General features: G+C 40.6%; 1 protein-coding gene across 1 annotated transcript in view; it reads left to right on the forward strand.

Moving 5' to 3' along the window:
• Positions 1–24199, forward strand: part of DISC1 (DISC1 scaffold protein) — a 379838-nt gene that overhangs the window by 349723 nt on the left and 5916 nt on the right. The window contains exon 14 of the mRNA XM_038396820.2: positions 16011–16128. Coding sequence (XP_038252748.1) covers positions 16011–16128 — 118 coding nt within the window. The remainder of the gene's footprint in view (positions 1–16010; positions 16129–24199) is intronic.

The following is a 24199-nucleotide window of genomic DNA, read 5'->3' on the forward strand; positions in this document are numbered from 1 at the left end:
AGATGACATTACCCACAGGAACATCTCACAACAGGAATTGGAATGATCCCAGGTACATTAAATGAGGCCAGTGTAGTAGTAGTACACTTGCATATTCAAAAGCCTGCCCAGCCCAGAGATATTGTATCATTCAGATAGAGGGAATACAGATAAGAGATGGGAACCCGTTCTCACACAGAACATGGCAAGGTGTCTGTGTGACTGAACACTGGAGGACAGCAGAAAGATATAGACCTGTGTGGATGCTCTTCCAAGAACATTCTTCAGCAACTTTAATACAGGAAACATGAGGGGACAGAATGGTCAGAGTTGCAGCATGATTTTGGTAGTAATTAACATACCCATGTGCCACAACATCCAGTATTCCATACCACTGCAGAAGAGGTGGGAAGATAGATCAGATTGAGCTAAGGAAATGTGAGAGGTGGTAGAGAGGTGTCACATAATTGCAAATAACCTGAGTGGGAACCTTAGTACTTGAGTCGCTGCACATAAGAAGCAGCTCTGATGTATGTTGTCGTGTTGAAGCTGCTCCCGAACACCCTCACATGCCCATGCAGCAGCTTCCTTCTTGGCAAAAGGTTGATGGGATGGCAAGAATTAAAGCATGCCTGATAAGCCATGGCTTGCTGTGTTCCTAGTTATGTTTTGGAGTTTGCTTGGGTTATATTTCACATAGCCCCTCTCCTCTCACCAGCATGCCCAAACATGCCAATCCCTGTCACTCAGACATGCAGAGAGCTCTGACAGAGGGCGAGATGTTTGGAGGGTGAGATGCACAAGCAGTGATCATCTCTTGTGTCCATAGTCACACAAGACATATTCAGGCTGTGACATACAAACACAGACAAGTACAGTCCCACACCGTTCATCTTGGTCTGCGCATCCAAACTAAGTCACAAAACTCAAAGGTGGTGCACAGAGGGTCAGCCAGAGCTTCCCATGATGTGGTATCTCTGGAACAGAACTGCAAGGCAGTAGTCAGTATTGGGGCACAGCTTGTCTGGTGGCAGTAGCTGGATGGTCACTCATTGCCAGTGATAGGATGATAGCTTTACAAACCATTATGGATGATGAACCACTGCTGCTTCTGTGCAATAGATTGTAGTCATGTCACTCACAGACCCTGAGAATGGTTAGTGCAGCTGTGGTGGTTTCTTGAATAGATGCATGCAGTTTTGCACATTGATGCTTGCTCTGCACATATTATCCATGTTGTACATTATGTACAGAGAGAATTTGGACCTGTTCTCAGTAGTCAGTGCCACCCCCTGCTCTACTGTGACTCCTACATTAAGGGATGCAGAACGTGGAAAAATGTTTTCTCCTTGTATAGTTTGACCATTGTATGGCTAGATAACTCACTGTCTGAGTATGGTATGAGACTTCACCTACATGTGGTTTAGGCATATATTCAAGTGTTCATGTACTTTTCAACATACATCGGTCTGATTCTTCAGAGGTGCTGAGTACTCACAGCTCTGATTAATTTCATTTGGAGTGGTGGGAAACTTCTGAAAATGAAGCCTGAATGTTCTTAAAAAAAAGTGGTAATGTGAAATGTCTTTCTGAAAGTGGAAACCCCATCTTGTATTTTAAATTACTTCAACCAGTTTTTAATAGGCGTAAACAAAACATTGGGTCTAATTCAAGCCAGGCGGAAAATGTCTCACCGGGTATGCTGTAGCAATAGTTCTAAGGCTTTTTGTGCTGAAAGTTTTATGAGGGGCACAATTTAATTAATTTGACGACTAGACAGCTTGCTTACTGTTACTGTGTCACGATATAGGAGGGGCCAGTTTGGGGGATGTATCTGAGACTCTCAATTCTGAGACTGGAGTGAAGAGGAACTTTGTGGTGAAAACAACAGTGACAAAAAAAAGTGTGTTGACTTCACTAATTCCTATATACAAACTGTTGAACTAGAATTCAGAGAGGGAGGATGGTGTCTGCACTGGAGAAGTTGACCAAACTTATATTTATAGTTAAGTGATACTGTATAATGTCTGCCAGTTGGAAGTAGGGATTAAAATGTCTTTTAAGAAAATATGATGAACCACATTCTGATCTCCTATTAAAGCTCAGTGTGCTGATATGCTAATGCAGGTGCAGCAACGTCTGTTGTATACTCACAGCTGAAAAGGGGAGGAGTGGTGAATAAGTCCCCTTTGAACTAGAAAGCTGAGGAAATCTTCCCATCACTGCCACAAATATCTTACAACAATCACGTGCATTTTGTACCTGTTTCTGTCTGCTTTAGGAGCTACAAAAATAAACCCCTTCAAAAACTACACCCTCTGCATGCACAAAAATCCATACAATAATTTCATCTCTCTCATACTGTATTAATGTCTCCTAGCAGTAACATTCAGTGTATAAAATAACCAAACAAGTCTTAAGGTGCTATCAGAGTTAGGTTTGCTTGCAGCATCAGTGTAACCAGCAAGCAGAAGGATTTGTGTTAGTACATTGAGCTTGAGGCAGAGTCCATTTACTTCTCTGAGATATTGTTGTGCAGTATACACAGAGCAGATCTCCTATCAGGAAGCAGTTGGAATAATTCTATGTCACTGGCAGGGTTTTTGCCTGCCTCTATATTTTCGAGCATCGGGTAAAAGTATTACTGGTGCCAATAGTAGGCATGAAAGATGCTGAAAGGCACTGTTCCCTCTCTATTTTTTAGCTGTTACCTCCTTTTTTAGAAGTAGAGGATTGTGAATTTGTTTTAGAAAATGTAGAATACTCACTTTTATTGAGAGCATTGGTGACTTGTGTCACCCCATATAAGACAATTCTCAGCACTCTGTCATCAGTGTTAAACAACAGTTGAAACTATCTATCTACAGCATGACCTCTCCTCCCCCCTCCCCAAAAAAATCAATACATTGCTTTGTACTCATATCTTGTGAAGACCTTGGTGTATATTTTTCATGACCTACTAACGAGGTATCCAGTGACACTGCGTGTCTAAACTAGGGAGGGAATTGTTTATTTTAACAGAAGAAGCAGCTCTCTTCCTTATATAGATAATATACCCAGATTATATTATTACTACATTGAGATGGAGTTAAGCTTGAGAGCACATTTCAGTAGTTTAGGGTAAACTATATTATAGGGGTGTTGTAATTACCCACTAGCGACATATGCAGTAGTCATATGATTAAGAGTAAGCGTTTTAGAATTTGTGAACCCAGATTAAATTAAACTCATTTTAAAGAAGTATTTGATTTTTTTTCATTTTTTCCCCCTTATGATGTCATAGGTCTGGACTAGGTGCTAAATTTATTACGGGATTCAGTATTAATTAATTGTAATTCTGGATCCAGTTATCTGATTTATTTGTAAATTTTCAGAAAATTCATTCCATACTCAGAGAAAATGTTGTAATTTTGGAGAGGATGGGCTGTATTATTCACATGTAACAAAGAGGTTGATTCCCTTCTTTAAGTGCAAAACTTGACTTAACAATGGAGTTACTATCAATGCATCCATAATAACTGCACACTATTATTTCAAAATATTTTTTAAATTATATACGAATCTACTGATAGAGCAGAAATTGAGTCTTTGCAATAGATCTCACTTGGGAGCCTAAATTTTAATTTAGCAGTGGCACAAAAGATCTGTAGATATCCTTGCAGTACGATGTTTATCTACAAGGTTAGCATTCAGCATGATGGGAAATAAACTCGCACGTTATTTTTGGAAAGTTGGTGCCTTTCTTAACTTGTGTGTGAATGTTTCTTTAAAAAAAAATCAGCCACCACACAGCAGCACAATGGGTAGCGATACACAGCATCAAAAGGTAGAGATGGTTATTGGGCCATGTTGCCTATTGGAATTTTGGGGATTTAGTTATACCTGAGGCCTCCAGGTTCTCTACATCATGAAAACTGTGCCATTATCATTGCTGAGCCCAATTTGTACTTTTGTGCCTACATTTCAGTCAGTCATCTCACCGATGCCCACAATCTCAATTAAATTCCCCTAATTAAATTCCAATAAGGGACTGGATTTAAGGCCCTTTTAAACGTTTTTCTCATTAATATTTTATTTCCAAATTGCATTGGATGGGGAACAAATTTTAAGCTAATTATCTAGGAGTCTGAGGTACAGAGCACCTAGTTACATACTGTTTATTATGCAAATCAACAACAAGAAATATTTTGAATAAGTACTTGCTGCAGACCATTTGGGGTGTTTTCCAGATTAAAGTTTAGAAACTCTTATAAATGAAGTACATACACTGGAACACACAATGCTCTTTTTATCTTACAAAAAAAAAGAAAGTCATAAACAGTTTTTCCAATTATTTATATTTAGGGGTTTTGCTTTGGCTGCTGTCTTAACATACCGAGCGGGTTAGTTGACCAATGTCATATTAATTGTTTATAGGCTAAATCCTGCACCTGGTGCTTTACTAGTGAAACACCAGCTGGAACTGTTCTGCATGATTTGGCTTTGTGCCTACTCAACATTGAGAGAATTGTAAACAAAAAACTCCCTCCCTCTTAGAACTGACCATGGAGAGACTCTGTAGCTACCCAGCCATGCCCCTGTCTGTGTCAGCAGTCAACCCGCATTTCCGTATGGTTACTGAAGGATAGATCTGGTCTGGCAGGCTCAAGCAGCCTGGGCAAAAACATTTTGAGGAGATGAATCAGTGGATTTGTATAAATGTTGTAATAGTTAGTATTATAAATTAGAGCACCAAGAGGGTCTCAGATAGCAAAAGAAAAAGCTCAAAACCTACACAAGTATTTGATCTTGAAACATTTCATAATACCCATATGCTCCTCTTCTCCCAACCTACCCCAAAACAGCAGTTATTAATAGTGCTATGGCTCTACCTAGAAACAAGGTAAAAGGGCAGTCACTCAAGAATAATATATGAAGACTGGTCCACAGACTCACCCATATTTTGGTCCATTCGTCATCTGAACAGCTGAATTACAAGTCTTCTATTTCCCTTATTTATTATTTGTATTACAATAGCACCTACTGGCTCTAAAAACAAGACCCACATTGTGCTAGGCACTGTACATACACACAGCAAGAGACAGTCCCTATTTCAAAGAGTTTACAATTTAAATAGAGAAGACACTATTATACCTGCCTCTGGAAATCTCCACTCCATGCATCTGACGAAGTGGGTATTCACCCATGAAAGCTCATGCTCCAATACGTCTGTTAGTCTGTAAGGTGCCACAGGACTCTTTGCCGCTTTTACAGATCCAGACTAACACAGCTACCCCTCTGAAGCTCAAAAGCATTATTATCCCTATTTTATAATGGGGAAACACAGAAGGAGTCTATGACTTGCCCAAGGTCAAACAAGAGATCTGTAGCAGAGCCAGAAAAAGAACGCAGCTCTCCTAAGTTCCAGACCAGTGCCTTAACCAGAAGCCCATCATTCCTCTAAGTATATGATGTATGTTCTGATCTCACTTCAGATTAACATCTGTGTAATTAACTCAGTCGCAGCGAGAATTTGGCATTACGTAAATGGGTGATTTTGTCATATGAACTTGAGAACAGTATACAAAGATGTATAAAAACCTTGGTTTTGTGGGTATGCCAAAAGTAATACTGTCATAGGCCTGTTTTTGTTTGGAATGGTAGAAAAATCTCAAGAGTTCCTTGTCAAACCAATTTGACATCTTCATTCCTTTCTGAATGCTCATTCTCTCTTTATAATTTTATTTAGCTCTTTGCAACAGGAGAAAGTAGTAATACATCAGAACAAAATTACTATTATAAGACATGCTTGCTAACAAAAATAAGCGGGGTGCTAAAATGAAGATAAATATACATGTAGTTTGTGTTTCTTACCATTGATGTAAATGGACAAGCCAAACTGGAAGGAATGAAAATATGCAGCAGTTTGTGTACTGGATCTGACTTTAATCTCACTTACATGGGTGTATGTTAAGAGTAGATCTTTTGAACGCATTGAAGTTTACATAGGGGTTTAACTGATGAAGACAATTAAGCCCACTACATATTTATGTATTTGAAGTAATTCGATCCATTGATACTAAATATAGTGATCACAGTGAAGTGCTGGTAGCTGAGAGTTATGGGTTTTGAGCACAGCTCTGCTGCTGTTTTGCAGTGTGGCCTCACGCAAGTCATTTCAAACACTGTGCCTTCGTTTTTCCATTTGTAAAGTGCAGATAATACTTTCTTACCTTATTAGAAGATGATTGACAGTCTGCCACTAGAACTGTGAAAACTCAGTTCAGGTTGTTGACTTGCAAACATTTATTCTGTTCTCCTTCCGGCATGATCCACTTTTTCCATGTTGCACCTAAAAGAAAACCTGACTTCACTGAGTCATTCTGGGACTGAAGTGGGGTTAGCGGGTTTCTTGCTGTGATCTATGGGGCCAAAGCTAAGTGGAGAATAGTGTTCCTTCCTCAAATGCTAGTGTGTGACGTGGGACATTTTTTTCCTTGCTATGCCTCTTTTCTAGTTGATAATTATGAGAATGAAATTAGAATCCTGCTTTCCCAATGCTTAGCCAACAGGAGTCTGTAAATTTCACGGTTATCATAAGAACAGACCAGAGAGTCACAGAGTTGGAGGGAACAGCGCTACTTTTCCTCTTAGAAGACATTAAGGGTATATCTGTACTGCAAGTGAAGGTGCCAATATAGCACAGGTAGGCATACTACACTAGCTTTAATCTAGCTAGCATGGGTAACAATAGTAGTGTAGATGTGGTGGTATGCGCTTCAGCATGTGCTAACAACCAGAGTATAAACCCTCCAAGGACCCAAGGTATGTATGATTTTCCCTGCTGCGGGGAAAGGATCCAGTAACAGGGAGCCACCAGAGCCTTTCCCCGCTGCTTCTCCCCTGCCACAGCATTTCCCTGCTGCCTCCCAGCTGCCAGAGCTTGGGCCTGCTGGGGGGAGTCTTTTCCCACAGAGGGGAAAGGCTCCAGCAGCAAGCAGTCAGCCTGACGCTACAATGCAAAAAACAGCAGTATAGATGGGGAAGTAGTGCTTGGGCTTGTAGAGGGCCATGTAGGGTATGTTCTTGGGTACGTACCCACACCCCTCAGTATATCTTTGCTTGCCTAAGCTATGCCTCCTTGGCTACACTGCTATTATACCTTAGTAGGGGGGCTATGTACATTATACAATGCCAAAAGAAGCATGCAGTGTAGATGTACCTAAAGCTAAGGTGGCTATGCCTATCCACATGCAACAATCATGCCTTCACTTGCAGCATAGACAAATCTGCAGAGCCCAGTCTCCCTTTCCCCAACAGCACTGTTTAAATCACCACTCTGAGATGCTTGGATACACTGTAGTAGGGAAGTTTGAGAAACTGTTTCTCAAAAGCAAAGGAAGCTTAAAAATTAGCCATTTCTTTGCCTAGCACTTCATCCTGTGACAGTTTTTGTACAGCATCTCTGCAACAGCGCATAGGTACAATTGTATGGATCATTAATCTGGAAACTAACTGCCCTCAAATTCATTTTAGAGCTGGAAGTCACACTAAGAGAGTGCTTGGAGCTCTGGCTCCTCAGCCAGTCAAAAGAATAAATAAAGAAAAGCTCTGACATCCTGACTAGCCTGAGGGGTTGAAGTCTCAAGCTAAGCCTCAAGTTTAAATGGGAAACATTGGCAATTCCCTAAAGAGTGCTAATAACCAGAGAATGTCTCCAGGTTATCTAAGTCTATCAAGCAGTGCAAACTTGAGGAGTGACCATGACAAATCAAAAGAGAGGAAGAGATAAAACATCCAGTCCAGCTAGTACAGTATAGAAAAAGGATTTATCTGGTATGGGATGAGCAAACAAGAAAGGAGTAAGATTCTATTTTTAGTTACATCAGTGTAAATCTGAAGTAACTGTTGATTTTATTTGAGATTACATCGTTATACAGCTTGGAGTGACACCAGATATCTGAGTGGAAAAAGAGGAAGAAAATAGGAATTTTCTAAGGCAGCATTTCCCAAACTTTTTAAAGTTGAGGGGTCTTGCTTCAGAAAAAGGAAACCAATCATGGCCCTCCAATCCTTACAGGTGTTTGTTAAAGTCCTACTTAAAGATGCAGACATACCGAGTAGATTGTACAGATTCTTATAACATGATGCTTCCTCTTCTTTCTTATGTGCTTTGCTGAGCAGTGGTATAGTTTAAAATGTTGACATTTACAGTATCATCATTGGTGTTTTAGCCATTGAAACGAATGGCACAATTGACACTTCTACACTATTGTTTCAGGCTCTTTGGAGACTCAGGCAGACATTGCTGCATAAGTACATTTGGGTCATGTTTTCACATTTTTTTTTAAAACAAAGTAACAGCTAGACACTAACTTTTTATAAAAAGAAATAAAAGCTGGGACCCTGGAGAACAGTTGGGAGGTCTGTCTATGCACCCTTTTCCCTAAGAGGGGCACGCCCTTTACCTGGGGAAAAGCTGCTCTAAGATCTGACATGGGCTTGGTGGACCTCTCCTCCTACCCACAAAAGCTAAAAGATAAGAAATACTGGGTATACCAAAAGATGGACCTTTCTCCTGTAACTGCTGAATCAAAAAACAAAAGGGAAAGCAAGGTGCTAATCAGGAGACCACTTCAACTAATACACAGATCATAGCTGCAAAGAGAGGGGGTGGTGGAAGATCTCCTTTTGCATGTGACTTTAGATGATCTGGAGGACCCAAATGAGATGACCTATGTTGTCAACAGAGTAAAACTAGTCTGAAATAGGACAAAACAGAATAGTTCTTCATTGACCAGGGCATTTCTTCACTGCAGAATTAACACAGGCTTTTATTTGGGTGTGGCCCTCATCCTCTCTCCCATCTACACATACAATTGTCTCACCTGGGCTAGCTGGATTGTCTGAGGTGATAGTTTAAAATCGGAGTGAGGCATTCACTTGGATTGATGACCCATCCATTCTGCAATGTGGATGCAGGCTAAACCTCTTGAGGGCAGATAGTCCTCCAGTGCTTTTCCATAATTACCCCATGAACCCAGAAGGACAGACAAGTTCTTTGACAATTTACTGGGAAAGAATCACAGGATAGCTCATCTTACTGCAGTGCTAAGAACCATGGAATATGCCCCTAGCAGTCCTAGCAACACCCATGGGTGAGTGCACACCACTGAGGACACAGTAACTCAGGTAAGGCTTTGCGGTCTGGCCACGCATAGCTGAGCTAGACAAACCCAGACGCTCAGACCTAGTTGCCGATCACATGAGTTAATGCTGCAATGAAGATGTCTTAAGGCTGCTCAGTATTTCGTACACCAGGAAGCACAGATGAATGCAACTTTAGAAAGGAGCTGGGTTCAAGGGACTCTGGAAACCAAACCTGTCTTTCAGCAATTATGCTAGTTAGGTGACTGATACTAGGGATAAAACTGGCTGTGCAACAATACTCTAGGAAAGTACTCTGACCTCAGATTTGATTTAACCCATCTGAAAACAGGGATGTCCCAATATAACACATACCCTTATTGTATCATTTTGCTTAAATATACTCAGAATGACACACATTTTCAAAGACAATCACTTAATCTGCACAATATTTTTTACCTGTTGCCTCCAATGATGATTTTTTTTCAAACCGGCCTTGGAAATCTCATGGTTTTTGGCAGCATGAGTCTGATCTATAATCTAATATACTAATAGCTCTTAATTAAAACAATGTACTGTAGTTTCAGAGTAGCAGCCATGTTAGTCTGTATTCGCAAAAGGAAAAGGAGGACTTGTGGCACCTTAGAGACTAACAAATTTATTTGAGCATAAGCTTTTGTGAGCTACAGCTCCGATGAAGTGAGCTGTAGCTCACAAAAGCTTATGCTCAAATACATTTGTTAGTCTCTAAGGTGCCACAAGTACTCCTTTTCCTTTTGCAATGTACTATAGTCTGATCCAGCCAAAGTACTCAATATAGTCATATTATGGAACTAGAGCCTGGTTTTTGTTTACATGTCACTTTAAAATAGCAGGTTTCAGAGTAGCAGCCGTGTTCGTCTGTATTTGCAAAAAGAAAAGGAGTACTTGTGGCACCTTAGAGACTAACAAATGTATTTGAGCATAAGCTTTTTATTTGTTAGTCTCTAAGGTGCCACAAGTACTCCTTTTCTTTTTTTAAAATAGCACTTCTTCATGTTCTGGACTGTGGTCATTTATTTTAAGTGCACAGTCCACAGTGATAGCTTGATTTGGAAAACTTCATTCATATGTTTTATCCATCAAAGCAAATCTGCACGTAAGAGCTTTCAAATCCTAGTTAAAAGCTTTTCTTGCTAAATCAAGTGCTTGTATTTTATAGTACCGAGCACCAACCTCCACCCCACATCCCCCCCGGCTGCTGCACACACACACAGAACATTGACACATTTGAAATGATGGCTATATGGAGATCTAATTTTCTTATGACTGGTGAACTTCTTTAGAAAAAATTGGCATTCAAAGATGGAACTTTCACTAGGTAATCATCATTTTTAGATATACTTTCAGAGCAATGACTATCAATGATTTACTGACTCTTCTCTTTCTAGCATTAGAGATACCAAAGTTTATTTAGAATGCTGCAGTCTTTTCTTGTATGCCTCTCACAGAGCTATTCTCTAATAGCCTTCCAGTTGTGTAAATTGCTCAGGTTATCCCTCTCCCTAAAAAACATACAAGAGCTTGCTGGTGTACTGAATAACAATTTACCAGCTCGATGGATGACTCATTTTCTTTACACCGTTCTAAGATAAGGACATTTACAGTCAATATAGAGAGATGCCACATTCTCCCCACCTGCCTTTGAATTTAAACCAATGGGCCAAATTAATCACTGGTGTAAATTCACTGTTACACCATGGATGACTATGCCAATGCTCTAAAGATCCACAGAACCAATACAGTTGGGAATCAAAATACCTCACATTGGACAGTCCACCCCAGCGAAGCGCACACATGCTTCATAAGAGAAGCCCTGCCTACCTTGGTGACCCAGGCAGTGAAGCTATTTGGTCACCCCTCCTTGTCTCAGTTGCTCTCTGCCCCAACCCACCCACCCAGCTGTGTTTTTCCTCAAAGACGACATTTCTGGTTTACCTTATTATTAGTGAATGCTTAGGTTTCTGAATATGCCCGAGAATCCTTTGCCATGATTTAAAGGAAGCATCAAAGCAGCTGGAATTTTGGATTCTGAGGCTTATCTAAGACCCAGGGCACTAGCTGCATGTGTAAAATTAACATCACCCTATTTGGATGAATTTGTAGGGGATGCAGCAAGAGAAGAATAGTTCAGGCTGACCTGTTAGGGAATGACCATGGTTGTCAAAATACTATGGTCATTGAAATTCAGATCTAGTACCTAATCACCCATTTACATACTTAGCTTTCCCCTGAGTCTGGCCATATCACCCAGTGTAGATGCAGGTGCAGATTAAAATAGCAAAATTGCCTTTTTCATGTCTCACTGTTACAATTAATTTGAGAACTTTTTTTCCCCCCAAAATAATCATTTGCCAATTTGCCATTCACCTAACAAGGAATGACACTGCAAGGAAATATGTTGTGCAAAATATTCAAAGGAAAATATCTATAGTGAATATTCTAAATCTGATTAATTGCAAAATTTGATCCATCCTGTAAGTAGAAGTCGCACTACACATTTTAAAGTTTACTGTGATTGAAATAAAAATTGTGGGAAACAACTAGTTTTTTAAATTTATATTTTCTTGCTTTCCTTTGTAATGCAATAGCAGAATACTGTTAGTCTAAACCAACAAAATTAAAGTTTTATATTAGATAAATTCATGTTCAGTGTTCTTAAGGTGAAAACATCAAATAATGGCACATATGTCAAACCCGCCCAAAATTCTGAATTATTCAAGCAAAGTCTCTCAACACTTTAGCCAGATTTTTTTTTTGTCTCTTCAAAAAAAATTAGCAAATTTAGTGCTTGAAAGAGATGTCAACATTTATAGCCTTCAGGTAAAATTTTGAAAAATACCAGTGACTTAGGAGCCCAAGTCATGTTTTCAAAAGCAACTTAGGGTATGTCTACACTACGAAATTAGGTCGAATTTATAGAAGTGGTTTTTGTAGAAAGCATTTTTATACAGTCGAGTGCGTGTGTCCCCACACAAATGCTCAAAGTGCATGTAGTCGGCGGACTGTGTCCAGAGTACCGAGGCAACCGTTGACTTCCGGAGCTTTGCACCGTGGGTAGCTATCCCACAGACTCCACCGCCCATTTGAATTCTGGGTAGAAATCCCAGTGCCTGATGGGGCTAAAACATTGTCACGGGTAGTTCTGGGTACATATCATCAGGCCCCCGTTCCCTCCCTCCCTCCGTAAAAGCAAGGGCAGACAATCGTTCTGCGCCTTTTTTCTTGAGTTACCTGTGCAGATGCCATACCATGGCAAGCATGGAGCCCGCTCAGCTAACCGTCACCATATGTCTCCTGGGTGCTGGCGGACGTGGTACTGCATTGCTACACAGCAGCAGTTTATTGCCTTTTGGCAGTAGACAGTGCAGTATGACTGGTAGCCATCGTCGACATAGTCCTGGGTGCTCTTTTAACCAGGCGCCTGGGCAAACATTGGAGTGACTCAGCCAGGTCATTTCCCTTGTACATAAACCGCAAGGGGTACTTTTCAATAGTGCTCCAAGCACTGGTGGATCACAAGGGACGTTTCACCAACATCAATGTGGGATGGCCAGGAAAGGTACATGACGCTCGCATCTTCAGGAACTCTGGTCTGTTTCAAAAGCTGCAGGAAGGAACTTTCTTCCCAGACCAGAAAATAACCGTTGGGGATGTTGAAATGCCTATAGTTAACCTTGGGGACCCAGCCTACCCCTTAATGCCATGGCTCATGAAGCCATACATAGGCAGCCTGGAGAGTAGTCAGGAGCTGTTCAACTACAGGCTGAGCAAGTGCAGAATGGAGGTAGAATGTGCATTTGGAGGTTTAAAAGCACGCTGGCGCAGTTTACTGACTCAGTTAGACCTCAGCGAAACCAATATTCCCACTGTTATCACTGCTTGCTGTGCGCTCCACAATATCTGTGAGAGTAAGGGGGAGATGTTTATGGTGGAGTGGGAGGTTGAGGCAAATCGCCTGGCTGCTGGTTACGCACAGCCAGACATCAGGGTGGTTAGAAGAGCACAGGAGGGTGCGGTGCGCATCAGAGAAGCTTTGAAAACCAGTTTCATGACTGGTCAGGCTATGGTGTGAAAGTTCTGTTTGTTTCTCCTTGATGAAACCCCCTGCCCCTTGGTTCACTCTACTTCCCTGTAAGCTAACCACCCTCCCCACCTCCCTTCGATCACCGCTTGCAGAGGCAATAAAGTCATTGTTGCTTCACATTCATGCATTCTTTATTAATTCATCACACAAATAGGGGGATAATTACCAAGGTAGCCCAGGAGGGGTGGTGGAGGAGAGAAGGACAAGGCCACACAGCACTTCAAAAGTTTAAAACTTATTGAATGCCAGCCTTCTGTTATTTGGGCAATCCTCTGAGGTGGAGTGGCTGGGTGGCTGGAGGCCCCCCCACCGCATTCTTGGGCATCTGGGTGAGGAGGCTATGGAACTTGGGGAGGAGAGCGGTTGGTTACACAGGGGCTGTAGCGGCGGTCTGTGCTCCTGCTGCCTTTATTGCAGCTCAACCATACACTGGAGCATATAAGTTTGATCCTCCAGCAGCCTCAGCATTGAATCCTGCCTCCTCTCATCACACTACTGCCACCTTTCAGCTTCAGCCCTCTCTTCAGCCTACCACTTACTCTCTTCAGCCCGCCACCTCTCCTCCCGGTCATTTTGTGCTTTCCTGCACTCTGACATTGTCTGCCTCCATGCATTCGTCTGTGCTCTGTCAGTGTGGGAGGACAGCATGAACTCAAAGAACATTTAATCGCAAGTGCTTTTTTTTTCACCTTCTAATCTTCGCTAGCCTCTGGGAAGGAGAAGATCCTGTGATCCTTGAAACACATGCAGCTGGTGGAGAAAAAAAAAGGGACAGTGGTATTTGAAAAGACACATTTTATAGAACAATGGGTATACTCTTTCACAGTAAACCTTGCTGTTAACATTACATATATAGCACATGTGCTTTCGTTACAAGGTCGCATTTTGCCTCCCCCCTCCGCGTGGCTAACAGCGGGGAACATTTCTGTTCAGCCATAGGCAAACAGCCCAACAGGAACGGGCACCTCTGAATGTCCCCTTAAGAAAAGCACCTATTTCAACTAGGTGACCATGAATGATATCACTCTCCTGAGGATAATACAGAGAGATAAAGAACGGATGTTGTTTGAATGCCAGCAAACATACACTGCAATGCTTTGTTCTACAATGATTCCCGAGTATGTGCTACTGGCCTGGAGTGTAAAGTGTCCTACCATGGTGGATGGAATAAGACTGCCCTCCCCAGAAACCTTTTGCAAAGGCTTTGGAAGTTTATCCAGGAGAGCCACGAATGCCAGGGCAAATTAATCATTAAACATGCTGGCTTTTAAACCTTGTATAGTATTTTAAAAGGTACACTCACCTGAGGTCCTTTCTCCACCTGGTGGGTCTGGGAGGCAGCCTTGGGTGGGTTCGGGGGGTATTGGCTCCAGGTCCAGGGTGAGAAACAATTCCTGGCTGTCAGGAAAACCAGTTTCTCCGTTTGTTTGCTGTGAGCTATCTACAACCTCATCATCATCGTCTTCCTTGTCCCCAAAACCTGCTTCCGTGTTGCCTCCATCTCCATTGAAGGAGTCAAACAACATGGCTGGGGTAGTGGTGGCTGAACCCCCTAAAATGGCATGCAGCTCATCATAGAAGCGGCATGTTTGGGGCTCTGACCTGGAGTGGCCGTTGGCCTCTCTGGTTTTCTGGGAGGCTTGCCTCAGCTCCTTAAGTTTCATGCAGCACTGCTTCGGGTCCCCATTATGGCCTCTGTCCTTCATGCCCTGGGAGATTTTGACAAACGTTTTGGCATTTTGAAAACTGGAACGTAGTTCTGATAGCACGGATTCCTCTCCCCATACAGCGATCAGATCCCATACTTCCCATTTGGTCCATGCTGGAGCTCTTTTTCAATTCTGGGACTCCATTATGGTCACCTCTGCTGATGAACTCTGCATGGTCACCTGCAGCTTGCCACACTGGCCAAACAGGAAATTGAAATTCAAAAGTTCGTGGGCCTTTTCCTGTCTACCTGGTCAGTGCATCTGAGTTGAGAGTGCTGTCCAGAGCGGTCATAATGGAGCACTCTGGGATACCTCCCGGAGGCCAATACCATCTAATTTTGTCCACAGTACCCCAAATTCGACCCAGCAAAACCGATTTCAGCGCTAATCTCCTTGTCTAGGGTGGATTAAGGAAATCAATATTAAGAGCCCTTTAAGTCAAAAAAAAAAAAAAAAAAAGGGCTTCGTCATGTGGACGGGTGCAGGGTTACATCAATTTAACGCTGCTAAATTCGACCTCAACGCCTAGTGTAGACCAGGGCCCAGACACTTAGAAAGTCTCATTGAAAGTCACTGGACCTAAATATCTAAGTCACTTTTGAAAAATAGGACTTGGATGGTTTTGAAAATTGTACCACTAGGGACTATAGTCTGTTTAACCATAGAACATGCACAGCATGGGCCATGCAAGATTCCCCTTCACTGAAGGGCTGGGACCACTTTGGGGAGTGAGAGGGCAGTTCAGTCTCAGTGACCATTTAATTCCCTGCTGAGTATGACAATTATCATGACTTATTTTGCTGCTTGGGGATGGATTGAGACCACAGGTCATTTCATTTCACATAGGTCACCAAATCATCATACAATAACAGCTTTCAGTCGATACAAATGGGACCGTGGTTTGAACGAGTGACCTAGCAATGCAAGGCATTGTATCCTGTTACCAGTTCCCTGAGCCATCCAGTCTTACTGTTATTAAAATATTTATTTTATCCTTAATTTGCCATGAATTTGAACAGTACTAATGGAATAAATAGCAATCACATGTTCTTTTCTTTTTCAACTCCTAGGACTTCCATGTATTTTCTGCAGAACTGGGTGAAAAATGTGAAGCAATAAGTGAGAAACTGGTGCAATTAGAAGATCAACTCCAAGCAGCAGTCTGCAACTTGGATGACAATTTTATTCATATCCTTTTGCTACATAGATTAACTATTTATCTCCCAGCTTCATGTAAAGCACTAGTTTATTTTAGCATGATCTGGATATGTTAAGTAAGGTCGAAATGAGTGAATCTAACTAATATGGACACTTTTGGTCTACTAAAACATTCCCAGAGTGCTCATTCACTATGGGTCTGATCCAATTTGTGATGAAATCAATGACAAGACTTCTGTTGACTTAAATAGGAGTGAGATAAGCCCTATAAATTTAATCTTAGACGTAATAGTCATCTGCTTATCTCTTTCAATCTAATCTCTGAGTTTTATAATGTACACATCACTGTTGGTGTGTAGTGCACTAAGTAATACGCATGTAACAGCCACCACAAATCTGCACTTTTAAACATGATCTATTTAGTCAAATTAAATGTGAGTTCATGTGCAGTCAGAATTGATTATAGATCTCTAATCTGGCTATTGTTCCTTTTGAAATATTCAGTAGTTGTATCATGTGGCATCTACTATGTGATTTACTCTGCATACAGTGCTGTACAGTGAAAATAGCCATAAGAGAGTTGGATATTTGATTCTCTTTCAGCTGAAAGCTCTTGGATAAAATACAGAAAGAACCAAAAGGCTGCTTACACCATCAAGCATCTGGGTAAAGGTTGCTTAACCTTTACAGAGCCATCTGCCATACCGATATATGTAGAAATTTTCCAACTTTAAAAGTACAAACTATTTTTTTCACCTCTGTTGTCTAATCCTCTTATTGTGTTTATAGAAATAAATTACTTCCACCAAAGGCAGTGATTCTACTGAGAATGGAAATTAGCCTTCAGAAAGTGTAAATGTAAAAAGCATAAGAACAGATTGGTTGGACTGGGGTCTTGGGTTAGTGTTTATTCTTTGTAAACTCTGAAGAGTTTACAATCTAAGCTATACAAGCCAAAGACATGATGAGCCATGGAACTCTAGCTCAAGTAAGAGAAGATGGGAGGAGGATTTGGGTGGAGGAGAAGGTAGCAAACTTTCCTGGAGCAAGGAGCAGAAGGAGGGCTTGCTGGAGGTCAGGGAGTTTGCGATTGTTCTTGGCACAGGAGCAATGTGATAGAAATGAATTGCCATGAATGCAAGAACAACAATGAAGGGAGCAGTAAGGAAAGAGGTTCAAGAATAGCACACAAAATGAGATCCAATATACAGATGGGGCCAAGATTATGTAACGTTGTGAAGACTAAGACATGAAACTTGAATACAGATTGAATTCCTTTCATTGGCTTTCTCAGAGGGCAGCAATTTTGTTGGAGTGGCAGGAGAGAAGAATGATTTTGGAAGTACTAGATAGATTTGATTGGAGAGAAAAGATGGGAGAGGTGGGAAGATCTAGAGAAGAAGTTTAAAACAGACAAGATAATGATGGACAAGAACTGGACAAGGGTTTTCAGGGAATGGGGAAGAATGAAGAGAGGATGGCTATATTACAGAGAAAAAGGGGGTATGCTTAGTAGAGACAAGTATATGAGGAAAAGGGTAAAGATACCACTGTGATTGTAAATCTGGGAGACAAAGTGTCACGGTTACAGGAAGAACTGCACCTTGGACCTTTTTTAGTCCCTCCCTCTCAAGTGCACCTGTTAGGTAACAGGGCTGGCTTCCTGCACTTCACTCCAGGCAGAACCATGCAATCCAACCACTCTAGGACTGGGTCACTGGTTTGCAGCCTTCCTGGTTCCCAGCCAGGTTAGTGACATAGGCTGAACTGCATTGGGAACCTGCAACCAGGGAGTTGATTAAAGCAACTCAAAACAGGGTCTTCAAAATAAAGTATTATTCATTTGTTTCCCCAGAGGTACAAAGCACATAAAGCAAAAGGTAAAAACAATAAAAAAGCTAGACACATTGCTCTGACCTACACCTTCATCATTCCTCACCAGCTTTTGTAGGTTCCTGTTAGTCCAGCTAATCCCCCTCTCTGCCTGGGAAAAACAGACTGTCTCTATGTACCCCTTAGCCTATCAGCTTTCATTGATTCTCCCAGGGCAGCCTCACCTCTATCACCTAACTCTCCTCCCTTTTGTAGGCCTATGCTCCTGTAATGACTTTGGGTTTCCCTTTGGTCTTTCTCTCATCAGCCTTGGCCAAACAGTTATGTCACTAGGGTTGGGACATAGGCATCACATCTTCATGGCTATAAGCCTGGCTACTGTGTTTTACTGTTATCTAGCCCATTATTTTACCGTCCCTGCTTGGTTCTTTTAACAATGCCTTTTGATCTAACTCCAACTCCATCATAAATGAGGAGAGTCATGCACCGTATTCATAAAAACTAATACAGGTTATTTCCCAGTTTGTAGCACACAAATTCTTAATAGTGTTTTCAGTGCAGATAGAGAAGAGACCGAGTGGAGAAGTATTTGAAAAGAAAGATGAAAAAGTTCCATTTTGGAGAGTTTGTAATGGTAGCTGGTCACCCAAGAGGAGGTGTTAGAAAGACACCCGGAGATGAGGAACTGAACAGAAGGCATGCAATTATAAGAAACAGAGATTTGAGAATCATCCTCATCAAGGCTGTAGTTGAAACCATAAGAGCAGACAAGGTCATGAAGGAAAGACAGTGTAGAAGCTAAGGACAAAATCTTAAGGGACACTAACAGATGGAAGGAAAGAGGAAGATGAGACACTTTATTTGAGATGCTGCATTGTTTTATAGACCTGGAGAGCCATTACCAACCTTGCCAAAGCTTAAAATTATAGAATAAGCCTGATATTCATTAAAATTTTATGATATAAAATGATATTTTTACTGTTTAAAATTCCTATGATAAACAGATTGATTCAACCGATGTAATTAGCTATTTTGCACTAATTTGTCATCACTTAGAATCCCTCACTGCTCTAAATGTTTGTCTTATCTTTACAGGATGATAATTAACTTGTGTTCAGCACAAACCAATTTGTGATGTGTTTGAGGCATTTGTATAGTATAATTGATTGACCTTAATCCTGTTTGAGAGATCTTTGCAATGCTATATGCATACATCCATTTAACTCCCCTATAATAAGCGGCAGGAGGTTCTAACTTTACACCTTATAGCTCATTCTTAATTGAGCCCAATGTGTCTAATAGGTAGAAGAGCACTGAGAGACAAGAGTCTTCTATTCCCAGCTCTGCCACAGACTTGCTATATTTTCTTTTTGAAGTCACTTTACATCTATATTTAAGTTAACCCAGCTATGAAATGGGTCTGACAATAGTTACCTACCTTACAGGTTTGTTGTGAGGTTTCATACATTTTTGTTTGAAAAGATCTTTTTGATTTTTGAATGACAGACTCTACAGAAGCACATGCTATTAGTATTATTTTTAGAAAGGCAGTATATGCTTCAATTTAGTTTAAATTCCAAATGTAAACGTTAATTAAAAATCATTTTGAACTTTGAACAGACTTGTGGGTCAGTCTCATTTAGAAACACAATTAAGTTTTCACCCAGATTAGCTTTGAGTGCTGCACATTTCCTTCCCGACCTTAACCACGTTTTAATAGACAATATCTTTAATCTAATATTTTCAGTTTTTTCAATAGCAATTTTCACTATTCACAAGCTGGATCTTAACATGATCATGCACCTTGCAGTTAGCATTAGGATACATACAAGGTTCATAGGTAGATTAATTAATACTAGTGAAGAAAGACAATTTAATGGTGTTTGTTAAATGCACTATATATGGGTGAAAATTTGGTTTCTAAGTCCCGGTACTGAAGATTACAACATAAATCTGGAGATTTGGAAGTCATGGGTTTGTGTCAAGACTTGGCTCTGTGACATCAGTGATTACATAAGTGAAGTTAAATCCTGTAATGATGAATGGATAACATGTATATCATGTCCTGTGGAAAGGATGCTGTTATGGCTTCCAGGAGGTGGATCAAGAACAAATCAGAAAACTTATTTAAAAGTTTGTTGAATATCTCAAGTGATTGCTAGCAGCATAGAGAGAGCCTTTAAATTCTAGATTACTAACTAAAATCCACTAAAGGTCAACATAACCAAAAGTTATCAAGTTGTCCCTTGTGGTCACTATGTTTTATTTAAAAGGGATGAAAAAAATCCAATCTTTAAACCATTATTCAGAATCAATCTGTTGGCTGTTAAATGGCCTATGAAATAATCATGGTCTCATTCCTGGTATTCCTGTGTTACAAAAACTAGCACCACAATTGGAACCAGATACTATTGTCAACAGGGAGGTTAAGGATTGATCTGAGGATTAATTATGTAATATTTTCACAGCATTTTATTTATTTGGCTTCAGTGAAAACACTTCTCAAATGGTAAGTGTTTATGTGTTCTTTATTGAAAATACTTTTTAAGATATAAAACTATGTAAGGGATTGTCAGGGTTCCCTCCCCACTCTGAACTCTAGGGTACAGACGTGGGGACCCACATGAAAGATCCCCTAAGCTTATTTCTACCAGCTTAGGTTAAAAACTCCCCAAGGCACAAATTCTCCCTTGTACCTTGGATTAGGTAACGCTGCCACCACCAAGTGATTTAGACAAACTCAGGGAAAGGACCACTTGGAGTTCCTACTCCCCCTTAATATCCCCCCCAAGCCCCTACATCTCCTTTCCTGGGGAGGCTTGAGAACAAACAAGATGAGCACAGGCCAACCTTTTTTTAGGACACACACAAAATACCCCAATCAGATTCTAAAAGAAACAGAACTTTATTAGAAAGAAAAAAAGGTAAAAGAAGCACCTTTGTAAAATTAGAATGGAAGATAATCTTACAGGGCAGTCAGATTCAAAAACACAGAGGATTTTCCTCTGGGCAAAACTTTAAAATTACAAAAAGAAAAGCAGGAATACACCTTCCTCTCAGCACAGAGAAAATCACAAGCCAAAAAAAAAATAAACTAACGCATTCCCTTGCTAGTACTTACTAATTCTAATGAAGTTGGATTACTTGCTTTGTTGATCTGTGTCTGGCAAGCACACAGAACAGACAGACCTAAACCTTCCCCCCCAGATTTGAAAGTATCTTGTCCCCTTATTGGTCATTTTGGTCAGGTGCCAGCCAGGTTACCTGAGCTTCTTAACCCATTACAGGTAAAAGGATTTTGTGCCTCTGGCCAGGAGGGATTTTATAGTACTGTATACAGGAAGGTTGTTACCCTTCCCTTTATATTTATGACAGGGATAGATGTAATTTATATGTAAAATGTGATTTAGAACTTAATGAGTACAGTAAAAACTTCCCAGCAAAACTCTTGATTGCTTGGTATTTAGATAAAAGAAAGGAAGCTGTGAATATACTGAGGAGAAAAAAAGTATATATGGCTGAAATTTGCTGTGAAGGTGTATGGATGTAAATGAGGGCAGAATTGATCCCATTATTTTTTTAATGAAAAGGACTATAAACGTCCCACAGATAACTACATTCCTGCAGCTGTCAAGAAATTCTGCCAATATTTAGTATACATCATGGCTTTGATTAATAATTAAATGTGTATTAGAGGAAATAATTCCCAGGTGCCATTGTTTTTCATTATACATTTAGATGGCACATAATGCTTGAATCAGCCATGCTGTTACTAGTAATTGCAGGTGTGACATGAATAAAGGAGAAGGCGATATTTCTTGGTGTTGAATATTTACACAGATCCTCTTGGGATTCTCATTTGATATTGAAGTTTCTCACTGCAAATATTAAACAGTACCTTTGTATAAAAAAGCATCAAACAAACAGAACAAAAAAATCTCATCTGTAGCACTCTGACTGTCTGACATGTTTGCTGAATTATATGTAGCATAACCAAATACAACCATAAAACAGTCAACTATAGTTAATCAGTGGCAAGTGTATGAAAACAGTCTGCATCATTAATTGGAAAAAACCAAAGAAGGAGAGGTGACTCATTGCTGGTGTCTGCAGGGCTGATGAGAGGTGTTACTTCACTGACAGTAAAGGCCTAGAATTTCCAGTAAAATTAAATGGCTCCTATATTGCAATTTCACAGTCATTTTTGTTCTTAATTAGCAGTTATGGTTTGATAGACAATTTGAGTGCATGTAATAGTTCCTTCTAGAGAAAATGCTTTTGTTGAGAGAAAACTGGGTTGGGCTATCTTATGTTAAATGCACAAAATCCCCTTCCCCTCCCTTTTAAAAACCCAAATATTAAGTAATGATTTTGAAGTTGTAATAGCACGTTTAAATGTTGATTAGAGACACATAGGTCCTAGCCTCTTTACTACACCATGTATTTGGTGCAGACATGGGGCTTGATTCTGGTCTCCTGTACATCAGTGTAAATTGGGGTAATTCTGCTTAGTCAATGGATTTACATCAATGTAAAAATGATGCCAGAGCAGAATCAAGCTCCATGTCTGCACCAAATATGTGGTGAAGTAAATATTTAGTTATTTACAATACCTTAGTCAGAAGTCACCATCTGGATGAACCTTTAAGAAATTAATGTAATGCATTACTGCAGGAAATCTCAAGGCAGTAGTGTGGTGTTTGACCCCCTTCGGCCATCCCCACAAACTCCAGCACCACCTTCATTTTTTATTACAGAATTGCAGGACCCACCATGACACTTGTCATGCACGTACCAGTGGGTTTTGCAGCATCTCCATTATGCCTTATAGTTCCATCTCCTTATACTTCCATGGATGGCTCTCTTCTACACTCTATGTTGGCAAATAAAGTAAGGAGAATCACAGATTAAATAAGGTCTGGTTTTCAGCTTGGATCCCTGACATTCAGGATGGTAGGGACCAGCCCTCATACATTTTTGGGAGGAAGGGAACACCACTCTTAGTCTTTGGCTAATTCAAGACTTGATTTTGACAGACACCAAAGAAAGCGCCTGCAGTGCTCCTTTCATCACAGGAAGGGTTGCTTTCATCCTACAAGCAAAAAGGAAGAAAAGGGTGATATAGAAAGGCTGGAGATGGGCTTGGAGAACTCCTTCCCTCACTCCAGCCCCATGAGAACAGTGACACAAACAGAAATCAGGTAATTGGAAGTAAAGGCATCCCATAGCTCGCTGCTCCTTCAATATGTAACTTGTTTGTATGGTGGGAATCACAACACATATAGTATAAGACACAACTTTATGTACTAATCTCAGACCACTGCAGTACTTAGGGCCACTGTAAACAGGCAGAGTGGTTTGCTAGGTAGAATAGGAAAAAACAACCCACAAACATCTGTCTGGCTATTTGTGTTCCTCCTGTACATATTTCCCCCATGTGTTCAGAGTGCACTATTTACAGCAAAATAATATTACATTATCAGAGATCTAAACCAGGGAATCCCAGTCTAAGCCATCACCTCAGCCTGCAGCTCCAGCTTTTGTCACTCCACAACCTATTCTTAAAGAGTTTCCAGTCTTCCTCCCTGGGTTCTCTGGATTGTAGCATCCAGCCCTCCTTCTTCTGCCCTTGAGCACTTTGTGCCAGGGGAGGAAGAATCTTAATTAATCTTAATTAATCCTGTTTTCTAGCAGCAAACTAATAGTAGCCCTGCACCCTGTCAGAGACATGTAATGAGCTTGACCCCCATGCAGAACTCCATTTGTTACCAAAAGAGGCTCTACATACTGCTTGAAAGCACTATATGTCCCTTTGCCTCAGTATTTCAGCCTTAACTTTACAGTTACTGGTGTGCTTTGGTTTGTCATATTGTGAATGTGGTGACAGTCCTGAGACTACTAGAATTTATTTCAAGCGTAAACCAGTCATATCTCTTGCTCCTCCAACAGACAGCTGCTTTTATTTATATTTTTTCTTTTCTTTCTGCCTCGTAGATATCCTATTCAGTGGTAGTCAAGCATATAATTTTTTCTTCCACTTTTTTCTACCTAAAAACCTTTTGTAATCATTTAGCATATTACAAACAACAGCACGTAGTTCCAGGCTGCATATCAAAGGTAATTAAATCTCAGGTGTTTCGTGGTGTTCATAAACTGCATGAGCTATGCTTTTACCAGTTCTGAGTTCAGCAGAACTTTATGATTAAATTGCATCTTGGTATTCAATCTGCAGGGCCGGCATTGGACTCACTGGGGCCCAGGGCAGAAA

Source organism: Dermochelys coriacea, chromosome 3 (assembly GCF_009764565.3).
Source record: "Dermochelys coriacea isolate rDerCor1 chromosome 3, rDerCor1.pri.v4, whole genome shotgun sequence".
Taxonomy (NCBI): Eukaryota; Metazoa; Chordata; order Testudines; family Dermochelyidae; genus Dermochelys; species Dermochelys coriacea.